Raw genomic sequence first — 22,612 nt, forward strand, 5'->3', positions numbered from 1 at the left:
TTGCCTTCTCTTGGAATCCATACCGCAGTTACTCTTAAGGACCAGCGGTAATCTTGCCTTCGCATTACATGCCTTGCCCAAGCCCACTTCTTCCTTTTGCTTTTCACTAGGATGTCATTAACCCGCATTTGTTCTCTCACGCACTCCGCCCTCTTCCGATTTCTTAACGTTGCACCTGTCATTTTTTTTCCATACCTCGCTGCGTTGTCTTTAATTTAAGCTGAACCCTTTTCGTTAGCCTCCACGTTTCTGTCTGAAAGGTGAGTACCGGTATGACACAGCCGCTGTACTCTTCTCTTGAGTGATGTTTGTAAACTGGAATTTATGATCTGAGTGAACCTGCCATATGCGCTCCAGCCCATTCTTATCCTTCTAGTTATTTCCCTCTCATGATCCGAATGAGCGTAATTGGTAGCGAGGGGCTGGAAGTAGTAAGGGAAATGTCTACTTAGGGCAAGTAGTGACGCTGCTGAATAGTGGCTGGAAAATTAGTTTCTGTCCAGCGCCCTGCAAATCGAGCAGCCAGGTGAGGCAAGAAAAAGCGCCGTGCATGAAAATCCGGCTCCAAGCTAAGACTTTTTCCTTTAGAGCATGCATGAGAAGCCATGTGAATAGCATGTTCTAGGCGCTCTTCGCTAAGCCCTAAGCTTCTACCTATTTGAGCAAGATGTACATGTGCGAGTAATAAATTTAACTTCCGAACTTTTGGGACAGAAGTTGGAGTAAAATTATGTTGCTACTGTTTGAAATGAAATAATCTACAAAAGTGTGTATACCCTAAGAAGCCAGCCGCATTTATTAGTGCCACACCACTATTCCGATGGGCCGCCGCGGTGGCTCAGTGGTTATGATGCTCGGCTGCTGACCCGAAAGACGCGGGTTCGATCCCAGCCGCGGCGGTTGAATTTCTTTGGAGGAGAAATTCTAGAGGCCCGTGTACTGTGCGATGTCAGTGCACGTTAAAGAACCCCAGGTGGTCGAAATTTCCGGAGCCCTTCACTACGGCGTCTCTCATAGCCGCTTTGGGACGTTAAACCCCATAAACAAACAAACAAACAAACAAACACTATTCCGGTGGGTAAACCCTGAGAACGATCTTGCGATGTTTGTATTCTTCTAACGTTTGCAAGTTTGTGCCAAGTGAAATAAATAACTATAAGTCAAATGGATATCCGCGACTCGGATTCGAAGCCGCGGCGGCGCTAATAGATCAGTTTCGCCGGTCACAGCGCGAGAGCAATAGGCTATCGCCGCAGCCCGACACTCCTATCGTTAAACTGCAGCACACTATCGCGCTGTGCATTGCACATCTGCTGCATCAACTGATACTGCTATCGAACTAATGTGCAAGCTTTGAGTAGTATGGTGATAGTGGCCGAATGATTTTCACTGCATGCATTTGCGTGGACGATATTGTGGCAGAAACATGGCACTAGAGTAATACGTGGTAGCTTTGTCAACAGTGTTGCCCAAACGCGGCACTGTTGGATAGGCAAGAAGCACAGGAATTGAGTAAATTGGCATTGGCGGTGAAAAAGTTCAAGACGCCCGTAACAGGCTATCTTGGTTAGTGGTCACCTGAATCGCGCTTTGAGGTACGCGGCGGTAATGTCCACCTGCAAAAAACTGTGCTTTCACATAATATGTTGAGCTTAGCAGTGCTCAACCACCAACCCATTTTTAACCACAACCGCATTTTGCCTCTTCTTGGCAGCTGTAACATTTAATAAGAAGGGAAGTAGAACGAAGGGATAAAAATTCGCCTTCAGCTCAGCGGACAGTTAATGCGCTGATCCAATACTATGGCTTTCATTATTTGTTCATCGCGATAAAAAAAGGTAACAGGTAGTGTATCTCTAATACATGCAAACCATCCATAAATAAACGCTTCACTGCCAATTCCAGTTCCTTTTATTGATGCAGGATGGGAATATGACAGGTGTATTTTGTACGGTTATGCATAAGGATACACACGGTGATCCGAGAACAGTAAAAGGCAACGGAACTGTTGCTAGGCTTCGAACAATGTGCGTGGTAAAAATCGAAGTTTCAGATAATCCAACTGGTGCAATGTGAGCTCTGGATCGTCTAAGTCATGCTGCATCGGCTTATCCAGAAGCACTCGGTACTTTTGGAGCACAGAAGTGATGAGCAGGAACATCTCCACCGTGGCAAACGCCTCTCCGGGACAGGATCGTCGGCCTGTAGGAAGGAAGGAAAGAGTTTATTTATTTCTCTTTTGTACATTACAATAGAGTACAGGGAATAGGGAACACTGGGAAGAAAGCTGCTAAAGGCTGCTTGAGGTAGCGCCCAGTGCCCCAGGTTCACACGAAGAGCAGTGGGTTTGCAACAGAAGGCACACGTGTGTCATTTTTAGAGGAACTTTGAATGTAGAGTGCATTCATATAATAAAAAGAACTAAACACATAATGTCGATATAAACAACTTTCAATACAATAATTCATGGCTGTTTACAATGTTGTAGGAGTGTCTTCCCAAGTACAAAGCATGGATAAAAGTTTATTTCGGCATATTTCTCCTATACATATATTATTATCTGAAAATGTGTTGAGATAACGACCTACATTATAGGTAAAAACTCCTTTCGGTATAACGTGCGGCAAAAAGGTAGAAGAAAGGGAAAGTGCTGTCGCACATTGAATGCAAGAGTGTAAAGATGGAGATTTACAGCTGTTAACATTGGTTAGTTTTTGGACACAACTGCATTTTTTACACACATAATAATCTTCACAGACAAAATTCAGGAGGAGGAACGTCAGTGCCAGGAATACGAAAGCAAGTAAGTGTTTTGCCAATGTTGGCAAATACATTGGAAACAAGCAGGTACGACGTGAGAGCAATGAGAACAATCATAATTTTAGAATAATTGGCATGATGTCTTAAAACTATGAGAGGATATTAGTGTTGCTTGAATATGAGCTCAAAATAATGACAGCTTCGTCGTCAATTAGCGTGTCAAATAGCATAACAATTACAACGTCATAAAATGTGAGCGTGCCACCCGTATGAAATTGAAAACAAGCATTAATTGTTACTATGGAAAATGGCGACTGATAAATTAACACTAATTTGCCGAAATTACAAACTTTTTGACAAGCATGCAGCACAAATGAAGAAGGAAGCAATCATCGAATGCTTAGTTCAGTAATGTTTAGGTAGCAGACTGCTTTTTATTGAAGTGAAGGATCTGTGACCACATGCGATCAAGGACATTGACAGAAGTCTTGATTTCAGAATGTTCTCTAGCATATAAGACTATAACGACTACAGTGGACATGACGTGCAGTTTCATCCAGATATTACTATTAACGTACACACAAGGTTTCTGCTCTGCATTGCAGTCTGCAGTCAGTGTCGCCATTTAGGGTCTTCCAGTAGCAACTCTAAGACACTGAAGGCGCCTCAAGGGAACTTGAAAACTACGAAGATATATGTATATATATATGGGAAGGAGAATGAGGGGCTCGTTATAAATATGACAGAAGCCAATAGCCACAGAAACCAAGGGGCACAGCGGGGTTTTTTTTATTGCTTTATTTATTTTGTGGTGTCGATCAAATTAGAATATTACTGAATATTCAGTAATATTCTAAATTGATCAACACCACAAAATAAATAAAGAAATTAAAAAAATCCCCTATGCCCCTTGGTTTCTGTGGCTGTTGGCTTCTGTCATATATATATATATATATATATATATATATATATATATATATATATATATATATATATATATATATATATATACAAAGTTGGAGGCTTATCAAGGTTAAGCCCAGTGGATGCGAAGCAGCCTTCGTTTTGCATTCTTATTATTAACGTCCTTAGCGTTTGGAGGCATCTTGACCGCATACACGCCCGTCGCAAAGACGCTGGCGCGGTTGCGGGCACAGAGACTGACGCGACTGCGGGCGCGCGCCGCTTCATCCCTGGCGTGACGTCACATATCACGTGATGCAGCGATGGTGGCGCCGCCGCCGCGTCGCGCGCGATGGCGCGAACTGAAGCGTGGAGGCCTCTGCCGGGCGACGTCCAACGGCGCGATATGAGGCCCCATCTGCAGCCGCTGTGACGTCATCACGTGACGTCACATCATGTGATCTCACTTCAAGGTCAATGGTGGCCACCGCCGGGCGTCGCGCGAAGGCCCGAAACTTACGTTAATATGCTTCGCATAATATATATACCAGGTGTCCCAGCTAAATGTAACCAAGCTTTTCAAAAACACAGGGTGTCCTAGCCGTCTTAAACCAAATGAGGGTTGTCTAGAGTCGCGTGACGTAGTCTGCAGTATATTACTGAATATTTAGTAATATTCTAAATTGATCAACACCACAAAATAAATAAAGAAATTAAAAAAAATCCCCTATGCCCCTTGGTTTCTGTGGCTGTTGGCTTCTGTCATATATATATATATATATATATATATATATATATATACCAGGTGTCCCAGCTAAATATAACCAAGCTTTTCAAAAACACGGGGTGTCCTAGCCGTCTTAAACCAAATGAGGGTTGTCTAGAGTCGCGTGACGTAGTCTGCAGTATTTTTTTTCGTTCTTCAAGGGTGACTAATTAGTTAAGGTTAATTAACTAACTTTTTAATTATTGACTTGAGGAACAAAGTGTCAATGAAAAAGTTGTAGATCGCTTTGAGAAACAGCTTACTGAGACATTTGAAGCAAAGTAATATCTACGTAAAGTAGTTTTTTTTACCGGCCTTTAACCATAACCCGCACAATAAGAACAAGCTTGCACATGACAACTTTGCCACTTCAACGTCCCAAGACGCGCCTTAAAGAATAAAATCCGTTTTTTCTGAAGTCCTCTCCTCGATGAGACTTTGGGTGCACATTGGGGCAGAGAAGTGAGCGAGCAGCTGGTCACGTGACAACTTTCTTTTAAGGCCAATATTTCAAGCTACGTAAATCGTAACTTAACGGAAACAGCAGTACTAGCGGTTTTTGAAGGTGATCTAAAACTTTTGCATTGAAACTTTCTTCTTGAAGTAATTAATTAAAAAGTTAGATAATTAATCTTAATTAATTAATTAACTTAGAAGAGCGAGAAAATACTCAAGACAAGGGCACGCGACTATGAACAACTCTGAGTTGGTTTCACTGGACTAGGACACTTCGGCTTTTTTAAAAGTTTGGCTACATTTAGCTTAGACACCAGGTATATAGGAGAGGCCAACAGCCGCACAACCCAAGGAACACAAGGGATTTTTTGTATATATATATATTTTTTTTTGTGCTGGTGATCAATCGAGAATATTAGTGGATACGTTAGCGCTTACAGATAATTGAGTAGAAAAGCAGAAGAAAAAACAACCACATGCCTAGGTGCCTAGCCTACTACCGTAGGAATCAAAAGAGGGATCTCACACAGCTTCCACCCTCGCCGTTCGATCACATCAGCGGTAACTCAGGGCGTACGACGCCCGCCACTTATGAACGTGGGTATCGCTGATGAACACTCTAAAGGTTTGGTCGCTTGTAAACATAAATACCCTTAAAGCAGAAGATCTGACGGCCGTCGCCGTAGCTCAGTTGATATACCACCGGACGCGTAATTTGGAGGTCGTGGGTTCGGTTCCCACCGGCGGCATGAGGTCGTTTTTTCTTCTGTATTTCTAATCAGTTATCTTTAAGCAATAACATAACCAGTAATATTCTCCATTCATGAACAGCACAAAATAAATGAATAAATATATAAAAATCCCTTATGTTCCTTGGTTTCCGTGGCGGTTGGCTTCTCTCATATATAACGAGCCACTCATTCCCCTTCCCTTGTTTGGTATATATATATATATATATATATATATATATATATATATATATATATATATGTATATATATATATATATATACATATATATTCAGCGAAGACTCAAACATTTTCGTAAATAAGCTTTTTGGGGTAAAAACATGGCTCAAGTCGCATAGTATTAGCAGTATCGGCGGACACCAGCAAACCTCTGAATCGTCTTAAGTAGTAAGCTGGTTAACTAATTCTCAATAAGTTTTTACCTATTACAGTTGGGCACATAGTTGCAATCAGAGATTTGTAGCCAGTCGTTAGTAATGGCCCCATTAGTTTTTAGAATTCCGAAAACGCGACTCCCTTTGGGGATGTTGCTGACCTACATTTGGCTTATTCATATAGTTACGTGCACTGGAGAGGTTGCTTTGCCTGCATGCTTTCGAAAGCGCATGTATTTTTTTTTAGAGTCACAGCGACAAGGTAATCGCGTTTTCGAAATTCTAAAAATTCATATGGCTATTAGTAATGGCCAGACAAAAATCTCTAATTGTAACCAGGCGCCTAACTATACCAATTAGAAAGTTAATTTAATGGTGTCCGCCAACACTGTTAATGCTACGGCGCAAAAAACTACATTTTTTACCACACAAAGCCTAATTTGAAAATTTTTGAGTGTTCGCTAAAGCACCTGATGTATATATATATATATATATATATATATATTCCTTCCCCCGTTCGACCATCTTGACGAGAGCGGCGCCGTCAAAGAACTTAAGCACCCCCGCCATTCATAGTGGCCCCACGCGACGATTCTTCCCCAAAGTCGCCTCCGTTTCCGGCCTTTTCTTTTCCTTTTTTTGTTGCCTGTGTGGGTGTGTGCAGGTACACTCCACGTGTGTCTCGTTAAATTCCACTCTGCCCGCCTTGACTCATCCTGCCAAAGAAGTTGCACATGGCGGAAGTCTTTCTTTTCTTTTTTTTTTCCCCCGCCCTTTTGCTCCATTGTATCTTGTTTACTCGTTTAAGTAGACAACATTTGAGTGCATCTCAAATCTATGCTGTGCGTCGGCCACTGTTTGTCTCTATACACTTTGCTAGCTGTCCGCTGTGTTAGGACTCAGTTCTCTGTCCATATTCCCCTCCCGCTCTTCCTTTTTTTTTCCTCCCCTTTTTTCTTTTTTTCTTTTCTCCCCGCGACCGCATACGTGGGTGGCGGGCGACGACATTTACCCTCCCCACCCCCTGTCCCGTTTGTGCATTTTTTGTTAATTTTTTGTTTTTTTTCTCTTCCCTGAGCCGTTCTTCCTTCTGCAGCGTCGGCTTGTTTTGGCTCAGGTGTCGAACACCTGTACAGATGAAGACCCTTTAAAGGGCCACTGACCAGGGTCCGGACATTTTTGAAAAACAAGCCCACTGCATAGATGAGGCATCGAAGATAACCTCTGCAAAATACTAGAGCCATGCGCGCCCCGAAAAGCTGCGAAAATTCAAATCAAAGCCCGTTCGTTCTTTCCTTCCTTCAAAAACGGGCCCGGCCCACTACTCTGCACCCCGCTGACGTCAGGGGGGGCTACTTTCGCTAAAGGCACTCCATTGGTGCATCGTTCTGACTGACGGGAGAAGGTTGGGCGTAGCCTTGGCGTCGCGTCGTCTGCACAACGCTTTCCGCAGCGCCTTCTGTTCTGGCTCATGCCTACAAACCCGCATGAAGGAACAAAAAAAAAAAACTGCGGAGGGAGCGTGCGGCGACAGCCTTGAACCCTAGCCATAAAAAGTAAAAAAACAGTAAAACTGAGGGAGTTGGCTCGCCCCCCCCCCTCCCCCTCCCCCCCCCCCCCCCCCCCCCGCCGTGATCCCGTCACGAGACGCTCTGCGTGCGCGCTCCCTTCTCAGTTTCTTTTCTTCTATGCGAGCCCCCCAAAACAAGGTTTTAATTAGTAGTGCAGCAGAGCCTTTCCCTCGCTCGCCCACTTTACCGCTCCGCACACATACCGCTTATCTTTCGTGCATCTTGCGTACGCCTTGACTCCAATGAATGACATATGCTTTGGAGCGGAGAAAAGACACAAACACACAGAACACAAACACGCATGGAGAAAAGCAAACGGGCGGTTGCCGGGTCCGCGCTTCGCCGTGTGTTTCGAACACAACCGACTTCCGCCCCTCCGCTCGTGAAACGGTGGGGAGGCCTAAAAGAAAATGAAAAGGTGGCTCGTTAACTGGGAATGACAAACAGATGTATGAAAGGATGCGCTCGCTAACAAGTCTAGGTGGTCGAGCCGATCGCGCCTCTCGATCGTTCAGTGTGCGGAGAAAATGCAAAAACCAAGAAAAGAATTCTATTGAAGGCGGGGCCATGACGTCGCCCTGTGACGCACTCCACAGACACCACGCCTCCGGCTTACACCGGAGAAGGAAGGGGTGATTTTGCCTTGCCGAGCCTACTCGACGAGGAGCGGGAGAGAAAAATTTCGAGGAGGGAGTGGAAGGAGAGGAGGCTCCCTGAAAGAGAGGTAGAGAGTGTCTGCTGAGCTGGGGTGGTCCGTGGCCCTTTAAGAAGAGAAGCAAGAACCATGTAACCTCAGTCTTGAAAAAGGACAGGCTCTGTCCGAAACGTCCACTCCCAATAAACGAAGCGTTTCTCAATTTCGCATCTTATTTTAAACTAGGTAACCAAGTACGTTTACCTTATTGTGCTACATCTCTTCGATGGCTGCTAGCAACGCTTCTAATACAGTTTTTTGGAAATATCCCCTTCATCCGCCAACATGGCAGTAATTGGAGACTCCCAGACTAAACACCTCTTTAACCACTTCGACCCCTCGAATCGGTGCTCCTCGGCATCAATCACTCAGCCCGGTGCGAAGATCAACGACATTCGAAACCTGCTGGACTTTGTGCCTCCATCGGTGAGCGGATTTATACTACATTTAGGGGCTAATAACCTGATCAGCGACGACATCCGGACTGCGATTGAGCGGTACGCCGAGGCCTTTAACATCATCCGCACGGAACGGCCTCAAGTGCAAGTCATCTACGCAACATTAGTTCTGCCACGCGCCCCAAACCGCCGACGACGCTCTAGCAACTGGCGGTCAGTGGACCGACTCAATCGCCGGGCTGAGAGCTTCAATCGCCAACTGGTTGAACTTTGTCATCGAGAACACAATGTGTTTTTTCTTAACCACTCTCTGGAGGTCTTTCCCCCAATCAGTGTACTCGCTGCAGATGGAGTGCATTCTAGTTTCCGTGGGGTTTCGGTGTTGGCGTGGCAGATTTACAACCTGCTCCTCGACTACCATCGGCATCGCCTGACAGAGTGGCAGGACCATCTAATGACAACAGATGAGTATACCCACCCCACCATGGAGCATCGAGCAGCTCCTAGCTACTCGGAGGTCCTCACCAGCCGCCCGAAAAAGGACAGACAAGGTGAAAACTCCCCAACCACACCTCAGATGCATCGACAGGTGGAGGAGCATCGAACACCTGGGTGTCGGGCCAAGATGCCACTACAGCACCCAAGGCTTTCGCGCGATGGAGACAGTACGACATCATCCGTGACCCACTGCCGAGCCCTACTTCCAACACCAACGCGGCCACCTTTTCCCAATGTGGAAAGCAACACGATACCCGCTACCTCCTCTAGGGAAGCGACACTAAAGAGAACCACCGAGAGACCCGAATTAACAAGAGTCCTACGCTCCGGACCCCACCAGCAGCAACCTCCATCCAAGGCTAACCACCAAGATACACCAACCTCCCGAAGCACAGCACAGAAACCCACCGAAAACAGCTCGAAGACTCCAGCAAGTCCCGGCGCAGCCTCAGGCCATCCAGACCAGGCACAGCGACAAACGCCTTCCACTGTGGAAGGCCACATGGGTGCCGACACCAGCTCGAGACCGGAAATCCTAAGCACCCCTCTGTCTCGCTACGATCTCCGAAAGCGATGTGGTTCCGCACAACGCGTTCGTCAACACTGACAATCAGGCCGCGTGAGTACGCCGACTCTCTCTTTCTCACCCTACCGACAGCCCTCCTCAAATAATTCCAAATTTTTAAAGTTGAGAAAAATCGTGGATAAACGAATAAGGCACGAACTCCATATCCATAGCCTAAAGATCTATATGCAATCCAAAATCGCACCAAAAGGCTTACAAATTTCACTAACACCATCAATGGGTAACCTGTGTGATGAGGAAAAGGATAATTGGAATCGTGTACTAGAATCTGCCTCTTTGGATTTGCTTGGAGTTACGATTGGCCATTTTGAGAGGGTCTTGGGGGCTCTGAAAAAAGAAGAGAGTCGTGCTCGTCAACACATTCCCCTAACCGCGCCTGAGGCCACCGAACTTACGCTCTTTGAGGAAAAGAGAACCCGCGAGGTACGCGAGATAAAACGCAAGAAATTCATTAGGGACGGGATTCCACACCTCGCGTGGACAAACCCAGCTGAACGCGAAGAATCCGAAACGGAGGTAGCTACTAATAATCACCCCATTGTTACGGCAAACCCCAACAACAAATTCAACGCAACGACACAAACGACATTAATACCGACAACACAAGCAGAACGCTCTGGAACGGGAGCAGCCACTAATGATAAACCCGTTGCTACAAGCTCTGGGTCCGGTTTCCAGGATAGCATTATTAATCTATCATCCAGCGCCCTAACAATTGACGAGAAATCAGTTCTTTCTCGAGGTCTTACGTTCTGCCCCACCACAAGTAAATACAATGAATTCTCAGTTTTAAAAGATTTGGACAATTTTGCACGAATGTTGCGACTGAAAGAATACTTTTGTGATAGGCCCCAACTTAGTGCAGACAGCAGAGAATTCTGCGTTACAAACCAACACTGGACTCCTACCATGGGAAGAGACAAACACTTGGATATGTATATTAATGCGGTCCAGAACGACATAATTCACGCTTACAAAAGCCACACTCCAGGGAGACCGAACCTGTCCAAAAAAGAACGGGATGCATTGAAGGCTCTCAGCAGACGGACAGATGTAACCATAAAGCCAGCAGATAAAGGAGGCGGTATAGTAGTAATGGATAGTGAAGCATACATTGAGGAAGGCTTGAGACGACTCTCTAACACTTGCTTCTACCAGCTTCTTGAAAAAGACCCAACTCCACAATACCAACAATATATAGCAGAGACTCTGGATCAGCTTGCGCAAAAAGGGGACATAACCCTAAGGTTATCTAAAGCCCTCCTCGCACCACACCCGTCGCCATGTCGATTTTACTTACTACCGAAAATCCACAAAAAGGATAATCCTGGCCGCCCTATAGTATCTGGCATTGGCACGATTACAGAACCAATTTCCAGTTACATTGACACATTAATCAGGCATATTCCAACAACACACCCATCCTACATACGAGACACAAACCATTTCCTTCGCGAAATAGAGGGCCTTAAACTTCCGGAAGGTGCCTTTCTGGTAACATTAGATGTAATCTCACTCTACACTAATATTCCTCATTCCGATGGCATCAGATCTCTGACCGAAGCGTACAGACAAGATAGAAAAGAGGAGTCTCCTGCGACACATGTTCTAGAAATACTTGCGAAAATCGTACTCGAATACAACAACTTTGAATTCAACGATCAACACTACTTACAAATTAATGGCACAGCCATGGGTACAAGGATGGCCCCCGCCTACGCCAACATCTTCATGCATAGTATTGAATCTAAATTCTTGCAAGATTCTCTCATCAAGCCCATCCTATACAAACGCTATTTGGATGACATTTTTCTAATTTGGACGGACACAGAGCAAGAACTCCTACATTTTATTGAACAATTCAACCTTGTCCACCCCAACATATCATTCACTCACGCGTACTCCCACACCTCAATTAACTTCCTAGATGTCGAGATTTCGGTAACGGAAGGCTCACTTAACACCAGCGTATATAGAAAACCGACGGACCGTCAACAATACTTACACTTTCAAAGTTGTCATCCTCGCCACTCCAAAACAAGTATTCCATACTCTCAGGCACACCGATTTAAAAGAATCTGTTCACAAGATCAAGACTTCGAGAGAAATTCCAATCGCATGCGAGAGGTCCTCACCAAGCAAAGATATCCCCCCGCCATTGTCGACGATGCAATTGAAAGGGCATCTAAACTCAACCGAGATGAAATACTAGATGGACGTCCACGCAGCGAAGAAACAGATCACCGGGCAAACTTGGTACTCACCTACACAGGTAATCCCCCCAACGTAAACAAAATCCTTAAAAAAACATTTCAACATTCCCGAACAAAGCGAGCGCCTCGCAAAAATTTTCACTACTCCCCCTCACGTAGTCTACAGACGACCGAAAAACATTCAAAACATTCTCGTACACTCAAAAACACATAACCACCTTGGGTTGGGTTGCCGACCCTGCGCCAAAAGTAGATGCCACGTCTGCAAACATATGCAAACAACCAGCTGTGCGATAAGCACAGCCTCAGGCTTTAAATGGAAAATCAATGGCGACTTTAATTGTGACTCCTCCAACGTTATCTACCTCCTAGAATGTGGTGTGTGCAGTATGCAGTACATTGGGCAGACGGTTAACCCTCTACGATTTCGCTTTAATAACCACCGCGCTCATGCCCTATCTCTACCTAACCTCCCCTTGTCAAAACACATTAATGACAAAAAACGCCCATTTGAAGCACTTAAATTAACAGTCTTACAGGGTGGGTTCAACAACACCCGGGAACGGGAGCAACGCGAGTCGTACTTTATTTATAAGTTTGGAACAATTGCCCAAGGCATTAATGAGAACCTGGGCGCTTTGTCTTCAATACGCCCCCTCAAATCCAATACTGACCTTGGAGTTCCGGCCTGACAGGCCTCGCAAGCTTTCTCCCATACGCTTACACCGATGGCCTCATCGCCACAGCGTTCTTACTTCCCCCGTTCGACCATCTTGACGAGAGCGGCGCCGTCAAAGAACTTAAGCACCCCCGCCATCATAGTGGCCCCACGCGACGATTCTTCCCCAAAGTCGCCTCCGTTTCCGGCCTTTTCTTTTCCTTTTTTGTTGCCTGTGTGGGTGTGTGCAGGTACACTCCACGTGTGTCTCGTTAAATTCCACTCTGCCCGCCTTGACTCATCCTGCCAAAGAAGTTGCACATGGCGGAAGTCTTTCTTTTCTTTTTTCCCCCCCCCCCCCGCCCTTTTGCTCCATTGTATCTTGTTTACTCGTTTAAGTGGACAACATTTGAGTGCATCTCAAATCTATGCTGTGCGTCGGCCACTGTTTGTCTCTATACACTTTGCTAGCTGTCCGCTGTGTTAGGACTCAGTTCTCTGTCCATATTCCCCTCCCGCTCTTCCTTTTTTTTTCCTCCCCTTTTTTCCTTTTTTCTTTTCTCCCCGCGACCGCATACGTGGGTGGCGGGCGACGACATTTACCCTCCCCACCCCCTGTCCCGTTTGTGCATTTTTGTTAATTTTTTGTTTTTTTTCTCTTCCCTGAGCCGTTCTTCCTTCTGCAGCGTCGGCTTGTTTTGGCTCAGGTGTCGAACACCTGTACAGATGAAGACCCTTTAAGAAGAGAAGCAAGAACCATGTAACCTCAGTCTTGAAAAAGGACAGGCTCTGTCCGAAACGTCGACTCCCAATAAACGAAGCGTTTCTCAATTTCGCATCTTATTTTAAACTAGCAACCAAGTACGTTTACCTTATTGTGCTATATATATATATATATATATATATATATATATATATATATATATATATATATATATATATATATATATATATATATATATATCAGTGCCTGTAGCCTCCACAAATTCCTGTGCGTTCGTAATAAACGAAGAGAAAACGCTGAGCTTCAGTAAGCGCCTGAGAAAAAATAAGTGAAATTCTGGAACGACTAAAAGAAGCTTTTCTTCTTTACGTAAAAATGTCGGAATAAAATAATCTTCTAGCGCATGTAGTAGATGTCAGAAGCTCTACCGTTTTTTTCTTCGCAGTGAAATCTGCATTTTCCCATTACTTTTCGAACTCAGGCTTGTATAGTACAATTTCGCGGTATGTCAATGATTATATCAAGCCCACTCTTAGGTAATAATAGATCGGCTCAGCTGGGTATAGTGTAAAAAAACGAAATTAACAGAGAGAACATTGACAATTAGCGTAAGGTTCTAACATCGGTGGAATGAAATCGCGAGCGGTGGATGTGGACCTGCAAAGAAACAGGTTAAAGGGAAACTGAATAGGTTTTAGAAATCAACGAGCTTAAAAAGGTCGAATGTGTAAAACTTGCAGGTAAAGCATGCGAAGTCTTTTCGTCCTAGCACTTAAAATAGTGAAGTAATCGCCGATTAAAATCCGGACACCCTTCAAGCTTCTCCGCAGCGCACAACGCCAAGTGGGGGGCGCATGATGACGTCATCGAAGGTATCGGTACATTTCCAACGCACACACGCCTGCTTTGAAGGAAAAAAACCAACGCCATCGAAGGCGAACCCTGCCGAGAGCTGTTTGGCGGTGTCTAACGAGACAGGGCAGGGCGTAGCAGAGGACAGCGGTAATTTTGAAATCATACCTTCCGTGACGTCACGCTGAATTTTCCTGCACGTCTCCCGTGCATAGAAGAGAAGCGCAAAATTCAGTCGTCGACTACTTCACTATTCTAAATGCCAGTGCAAAAGCACTTGGCATGCTTTACGTACAGCCTATATAGATTTGAATCCTTGAATATCGCGAAATTCTCAAAAAAGTGCTGCAGTTGCCCTTCAAAGGGCTTAAGGGAGTCCTGTTATTATGAATTATAGGATTGTGACAGCCGTTGTGTGAAACTCGTTTTTCTATGTTAAGCAATTAGTTTTGAATGTGGTCTTCGAAACTCATATAACTATGATGAATACACAGCAATCTTATATGCCTCCATATGTTCTTACTTCACTGCTGTCTCCGGAATGGCGAATGTGTACGAAATGTATCACCTTAAATTATCACTCTCATGAAGTGACATTCTGATCTCCGCCTGAATTTACGCCTCGCAATGTTTTGCGCCTAAAGAACTTCTTTGCTCAAAGCTATATTAAACTCCGGAAGGCTAAGTTAAAATTCCATTTGGGTCCTGTTAAACACGTTTAGTTTTAAGTTCGATATTTCTATGAAGCACACTTGAGTCATAGGAGTGAGTAAGCCATATCATTCAATGTGCCAGGTGAACTTACCGACTGAGAAAGGAATCAAGTGCTGCGGTTTGTTAGGCATCAGAGATTCATCGTCCTTCAAATATCTACTCGGGTTGAAGACGTGAGGCTCTTTCCAATACTTAGGGTCATTGTGTACGGCCCACAAGTTGAAAACAATGACAGTTCCCTTCGGAATGAAGAAACCGTCTACAACTAGGTCCTTGCTGGCTCTGTAAAGAGTAAACATAGGAGAGTCGACCAAGTAGGAAACTCATCTAAAACAAAAAACAAGGCAGGGTATTAAGGAAATATTTTTTGCGTGGAAAAAATAGCTTGAACGATATGAAATGACAGTGAGATATGGTTTCCCAGCAGGGACCGCTTAACAAATTCTAAAATGAAAAAAAAACAATGAAACATTTTGAAATTTAACTCTTCTTGCAAGATTTTCTAACGTTCCTCGTCTTCGGAAACGTTCCTAGCTGCATTCAGAAGACACGCAACTGAAGAGACTGAAAAAGGAAAACGCAACTAAAAGCCTCAGCGATGCCCAGAGAAGCCGGCCTAATCATCTCCAAAAGGCCTCTCCATACCTTACTGTTGAAAGTTGAACGTGTGTAAGGAGGCCTTCTGCGACCGAAATTCGAGGTGAAAGAAAAAAATTCGTGCTTTCGATCAAGCTTCGATCTGCTCACCTGTAGTTTGTGAAGGTTCACCTTAGCCTTTATGAAGCAATTCGGTATGTGCAGTTAGGAAGCTCCAGCGAAATTAATTGGCCAGCACATTAGTAAACAAAAGGACATCAAGTCCGCGTTTTAAATGCCAGCATGAGTGACACCGGTTGAATAAATAGCTCTTAGCAGGTTTCAACATAGAAGGCACAGGGTCAGTGTGTCATGTGCTACTTGAGTGGAGCATGGTAAGCATCTGAACTTACGCATTGCTTCACTCTTTAATGAGTTCGCATATATGTGCCCTATTTTCATAACTTTAGAAAACAAGAATTACCGATGAATGATGGCAAACCAGGTCGGCATTAAACAAAGCATGATGCTTGGTTGCCCATCTTGCATCATATAGTAACGGCCTTATGCCCTTTGAACTTTTAAAGAATGGATGTCATGAAAGACAGAAATGGTTAAGAGGAAAAAAGAAATGTGCAGTAGATATAACTTTTCGGAAGATATCTCCACCAAGCCGTAAAGGAAGAAATGCAGGAATGTAAGAAAAAAGTGGCTAACAGCCGTCGTAGTGGAAGGGAATAATTTTGACTATCTGTCGTCAATTGACGTGCATTGACATCGCAGAGCACATGGCCACAATTTCAGTTTCAGATCTATTTAAAATACGCGCACCGAACCTGGATTTCGTCGCGCGTCCTCTACCCCAGTACCCAAACGCGCGAAAGAGTAAGCTCCACAGCGAATAATGAAGACGGCGCAGGGTTTTTTATGCGAAGCATACTACTTTAGCTACCACTTCAGCCCTTCACCGTGGTTATGCGCCTCCAAATCACGTGATACATGACGTCACACCACGTGACACGATGACGTCACGACAGTAGAGAAACGGGGGCCCACCTTGCACCGTCGCTGTGGTTGTGCGCCTCCAAATCACGTGACACGATGATGCCACACCACGTGACACGATGACGTCACGGCAGTGGAGAAACGGGGGCCCACCTCGCGCCGTCGCTGTGGTTGTGCGCCTCCAAAACACGTGATACATGACGTGACACCACGTGACACGATGACGTCACGACAGTGGAGAAACGGGGGCCCACCTCGCGCCGCCGCTGTGGTTGTGCGCCTCCAAATCACGTGATACATGACGTCACACCACGTGACACGATGACATCACGACAGTGGAGAAACGGGGGCCCACCTCGCGCCGTCGCTGTGGTTGTGCGCCTCCGAATTACGCGACACGATGATGCTTCGCATTCTCCAGGCTTAACCAAGTTAAGCCTCAGCCTTTTTTTTGCTACATGAAGCAAACGAACTGCAGCGCAGAAGCGCGTTCGAGATATACAGAATTGCATGACGATCATCGTCTGAGTAAACTGGCTCATATGTATTTCGCAGAAGAAAGAAGGGTAGACATATCTATCACTGTACTAGTTCCGGTGCAACGCCTGAGCCGAGAAGTCAGTGCAACGGCGCAGGACCTCAGAGAGATGGGGCTGCTGTTTTAAGTCTGCACGCTTCATATTAAGGCGTCTAGCTGAGCATGAAGGGACATCGGCGGCGTACCACTTCTAGTGAAAGCGGAAGCACCAGATTTCGTTTGTTTTCGAAGCTGTTCGTGAAAATAATAAGCATTTGTTAACTCATTATAATGATCACCAGCTTAGCTACCTAAATTTCCGTACAATGCTTTCCTTCTCCACATTGATCTCAAATTAGTCCCATCCTGCACCACTGCAGCCAACCAATACCTTCAAAATTCCTTACCTCAACTGTCCATTCGAATCTCTGGTCATCTGCTGGATTTACCTCCCTTTAGATTTCAGCCTGTTACTCAGAAGGACCACCGTTATCTCGTGTCAGTATATGCCTTGCCCAGGAACATTTCCTCTTCTTGATTTGAGCTCGGATGTTGACAACTCGGGCTTGGTTTTTTATACTATTCTCTTCTCTACCCCAGAAGGGTGCCTCGTCGCCGCCGATAGGGCCGCCATAAACCCCCAGCGCGCGACGCATCTTTTTCGCGGCAGCTTGCGCTGCCCGTGCATCGTTCGAGCTCGCTGCGGCATCCAACCCGTAGGTACGGCAGTAGCCACGCGGCAAGAGAGCACGTGTGCCTTTAGGCAAAGCATTTGTAACGCGCCCACCAGTGCGCACATCGGCCTCTAGGCCGCAGCATTAGGCAACTGGACGGCGCTTGCTGCGTAGCCGAGACGGCCAAGCCGCCAGACGACGGGACACGCCCGCGTCTTCGGCGCGCCCGCACGGAATCGAGTCCGGGTAGCACGGAACACACCTCGTAAAACGTGGAAACAGCGTCGTCCGACAACCAGCCCCTATCGCAGACGCGGAGAAGCCTGCAGACGAATGCCGTGGGGTCCGAGGGACGGGGACACGCTGGGCACGAGGCCCACTACCGGTGACCCTTCGGTGGATCCCTGGTCACATGGGCATCCCCATGGGATCCCATTGACGAGCCCACAGACGGAGCAGGCGGTCAGGGCATACAGACGCACTGTCGACGAATACTACACGCAGCAAAAATTAGACTTAGCTGATTTACTACCACCGCACCCATCCTTATCGATCCGTGAAGCTCGCATTCTTCGCCGAATACAGTTCAATCTCCTACGTACACCAGCCAAACTTTATCTGTACCGGCACACTTCCACACCTCAGTGCCCAAACTGTCCACACATATGTGCAGACATTGAATACTGCCTTACACATTGCCACGTAGCCTTCCAGTTCCCCCCCTATCCTTTCCCGCCAACCCCCACCGTGGCCCATCTGGCTTGCCTCCTGGTACCTGAACCTCCAACGCGCCCTCGTCACCTTGGCCCAGGACCTATTGAACGCCTAACATAAAGACTGTTAATAAAAAGTGTCACACCACCACACCACCTTCTCTACCCGCGTCATGGTGGTAGTTTTATCGCCTTTTGCTAGGTCTTTGCGTCGTCCTTAATATATTTAGAGCATTTTCTTTAGCCCTCTCGAATTTACTTATCATGTCAGTACTGACAAGACAGTAGAGTACTCTCCTCTTTAGGAATATTCGTTAGCTATCGTTCATGATTTCAGAACAATTCGGAAGTGGAGACCGCAAGATTGTTATTCGTCCAGCTGTTTAAATCTTAGGCCAGGTCTCCAGTCATTATTTGTACTAGACCGATGTGTAAACTTGGCATGTCCAATGCCACGCATCACTTCCCACGACTACTCAGCTTTAGTTGCATGCATAATATTTTTGTCACACCGTTCTACTCGACGAGTTTTTGTAGTCAAACATTCACTGCATTTATACAGTTGAGATATTTACAAGCACAAATGACGTGAACAAACAGGAAGTGGCCAAGGTCTACAAGGCTAGAGATGTGGTCTAATGAATTCTTCCCCTTCACAAAAAAGCGCAACGGGCGACGACAAGATACTGGCAAGAGAATTAAGACGTGGCAGAAACGAGAAACACTAGTTCGTCAACTCTTATCTGCTGCATCTCTAAACACAACCCTGTGATTAGTTCTTGTAACCTATCTGTATATAGCAACAGAAAGATTGCATCGCGTTTACAAAATGTCCTATTCATTGCTTTCCTCTCAATTTTTTTTCTACAGTATCGTCGCTATGCTAAGCTTGTTGCATTTTCCAGCACCGTTAACCATGCCTATTCACACCATGCATATTGAATTCTTAACGCCTTATAGTATTCAGGCTGAGTAAAATGTGTTTTGTAATTTATAAAGGCTATAGATGCAGTCTAAAAATTCTGGAATACTTTTACAACCTCGTGAATGCTATCAGCATTATCTGTTGTAGCGTATCGTTTTCGGAAACTAACCTGTTGGCTTAGCCATAGCCACCTATATTTTCCGTGCCTGGCCATCGGCTCAAAACAGGTCGTTCGAACAAAAATTAGAGGAGCATTTTGACGGTCTAAAGTGCGCGAGGCAAAAGCCTTTTCGAGCCGATTTGACTTCCTCTGTTGCTGATGACTAATTACTGATTAATGACACATTACTAATTAATGACAAACAATTAATTCTTGCTTACGACATAATATGCTAGGATGAATTTAATGACTATTGGTTACAGCGAATTATGCCAAAGATGATGGCAGGAGGATGATTGACCGCTATAGTGTGACAGTTTTCGCGGTCGCACTTACGGACAACTATGAGCCATTAAAGGCTTTCGCCTTAATATCAAGGCTATTAGCGCTCCTTGCGGGCGAAGTGTGAGGAGTTTAGGAGAGGGTCTCACTACGCGCCAATGGGAGCATGCTGCTGGTTCGCGCGCAATTTAATTTTTCTGCCGTGAGAGGGTTGTCTTAAAGCCCCTAAATAAACTAAAAGTAACGACATATTCTCCCCCCTCCTCCTTTGTCGGCGCTCCTTCTCTGGGCTCCTCCCGGTCGCCGACAGTGGCGGCACCTAGACAGGGGGAAGCTAGCAGACGCTCTCAACACTAGTTCTTTGGCACGCAGTAGACCGCGCTTGCATTTTGTAGCGATAGCTACACTGCGCCAGCCGCTTGGCAAGGTTAGTGGGGCTGCGCGCTCAGTCGTGACACCACCGCTCCGCCAGCTGTGCGCATGCGCGCAGTGACGTCATAGCCCGCAGCTGGTGTGCGCGCCGCGCGCCTCGCCGCTGCGCCGAGGGCGGAGCAGACGCCCCCACTTCGTCACTTGCGTGCGTACGCGGAGTGACATCAGAGCACGCAGCTGGTGTGCGCGCCATGCGCCTACATTACGCTAGCATTTCGAGTCTTCACCGTGGCGGCGCCGTGGCTGGCCACGTGGGTGGTCACGTGATGCGGAGCAGCTGTCTGCGCGGCACGCCGGCGAAATCGAGTGAGGGAGGAGTTAAGAGGGGGAGAGAGTGACTCCACGTGCGTAGACGAAGATGAAGAAGGAACGCCCAGCAAAAAGGAGCAGCTAAATACTGACTTTGCAATTCGACTGAGCGAGTTGCACTTGTCCAGCTGTAGCTATCACGTCACAGGTTTAACAAGAGCTAAACCACAGCTAATTTTTCTGCCTTGACTTCGATCAAAATTAAATCATGGCATGGCACGTTCAAAAATTACTCACTCAACTAACTGCCTCGAGCAAGTCTGCACTCTTTTATCGATACTTTTTGTATTGCGATTGATTTTATCGCGGTGCACGCGGTTGAGGTGCGTTGCGCGGCCGAGAATATCCTCATAGTGTTGTTTCCCAATGCTGGCTCCTTGGCGCGCAGTGGACCGCGGGCCTGAATCAGTTGTTTGCATTTTCTGCCTTCGATTCACCCGCAGTTATATCATGGCATAGGAGATGAAAAAATGACAGTTACCCAAAGAACTACCCCGAGCCATGTCAGCATCAGACGAAAGACAGAGCCTGATGCAGGGACAGAAGCTAAAGGCTAATGGTGCCTGACGAGGCCTCTGACCCTACACAACTCACAGCGGTACAGATACAATACGCACCTTAGAATAAAAAGAATAAATTGTACCTCCCAGCTGTAATCACAAAAGATAAAAAAACGCAACATTTGACACCTGTACATAAACGTATTGCATATACTGTTGCACACACAAACAACAAGTCACACATAATAGGACGTTACACAAATAACAAGAATAAATCAGCACAAGTAGCTGCTGTACAAAATAATACAAAAATACATAATGCAATTTTTAAATTGTCAGTGAAACATCATAATACGGTTTGAAACGAGACAAAAGCAAGACGAAAGCAACTGATAAAGTCATTTTGAGTTATACAGAGTTTTGTGTTTCTTTCATGAGACGCCAGGAAAACATGAAAAACAGTGTTCAAATATGACTATACTTAATTTGACAACATAACAATAGCTTCCTAAGTTGGAAACACGGTGGAAACGGCATGTGCGAGCGAAATCGCGGCACAGCAATGAACATCCTTGTAGCGCTTGCTTTCGACCGGCGTCTTTTTCCCAATCTTACTGAGAATTTAACCACCAAAAGGAAGTGGTACGGCACAGGACTAGACGTGCGGCCTAGGCTTTATAAGAACGAAAGGCGGTGTGATGCTGCCACAATATATTTTTCTCTCAAAGGCGCGTTTTCTCGTGCAGTTGGATGTGCGCAAGCGCCTACTCATCTCAGTTTTAATTTTTTTCAATGCAGAAAAGGTTAGCGATTATTTCGGAGTCACTATATACCTCGGACACCTCGCTGGTTAACGTTAAAAGGACCAGAGTGACGGTAGCCACATACTGTTTGTTTGTAAACAGGTGAATACTATGCCCTAGTTGCGCAATGTAACACGGTTCTGACCAGAAGAATTTTGATGTGGGGTTAGTAATTGTTTCGCTTGAGTAACAGCAATCAAAAAAGGCTCTTAACCGCTGCTTCACGTGCAGCTACAGCGCTGCATTATTCACTAGAATGTTATTTGTTGAAGGGATTGTCATCTTGGGTGAGCATATGCAGCAATGTCTCATAAGCGGACGTTGTCTTCCCTCGTGTACATGCCATGTATAATGCTCAGCAGCCTGTACTTCCGCCGCTAATAAATAGCTTTCGGTCGAACAAGCGCGAAAAAAAAAATCAAGCACTGAAGCACCAACTTTCGAATTTTCTCAGTCCCGTTCGAAGCAAAACATTGTTCGACGCGAAAATTTCTCGACGCGAAAATTGAAAACACGAGCCAATGTATGCAGCTATGTTTGACGGAGGTCTTCGCCTGGATTCTCAAGTATTATCCGTGTAGATATCGAGTATTCAAGCGATAGTTCGGTCACCGTGCCTAGGCACAGGAACGTCCGATTTTGGTATGAACCCTGCAAGAACAAATGCAGTCAGCAATGCGCGCAACATGAATGCTAGACCTGTACCGCGAGCAGCATGAACAGCGTGGTCTTAAACAGCGAGAACCGCCCCTTTAGTATCTAGTTCGTGAGCGAAGGAGTCATACTGAAACAAAACGAAT

General features: G+C 45.7%; 1 protein-coding gene across 1 annotated transcript in view; it reads right to left on the reverse strand.

Annotated features, from left to right (window-relative positions):
• Window positions 1-2,011: 2,011 nt before the first annotated feature.
• LOC149362298 (cytochrome P450 2B6-like) overlaps window positions 2,012-22,612 on the reverse strand; it is a 60,712-nt gene continuing 40,111 nt past the window's right edge. Inside the window, exons 7-8 of the mRNA XM_089568256.1 lie at window positions 15,008-15,198; window positions 2,012-2,202 (exon numbers count right to left, since the gene is read on the reverse strand). Of these exons, the coding sequence (XP_089424382.1) occupies window positions 2,012-2,202; window positions 15,008-15,198 (382 nt within the window). The remainder of the gene's footprint in view (window positions 2,203-15,007; window positions 15,199-22,612) is intronic.

This window comes from Amblyomma mixtum, chromosome 2 (assembly GCF_055824585.1).
Source record: "Amblyomma mixtum isolate Tamu chromosome 2, ASM5582458v1, whole genome shotgun sequence".
NCBI classification, from domain to species: Eukaryota; Metazoa; Arthropoda; class Arachnida; order Ixodida; family Ixodidae; genus Amblyomma; species Amblyomma mixtum.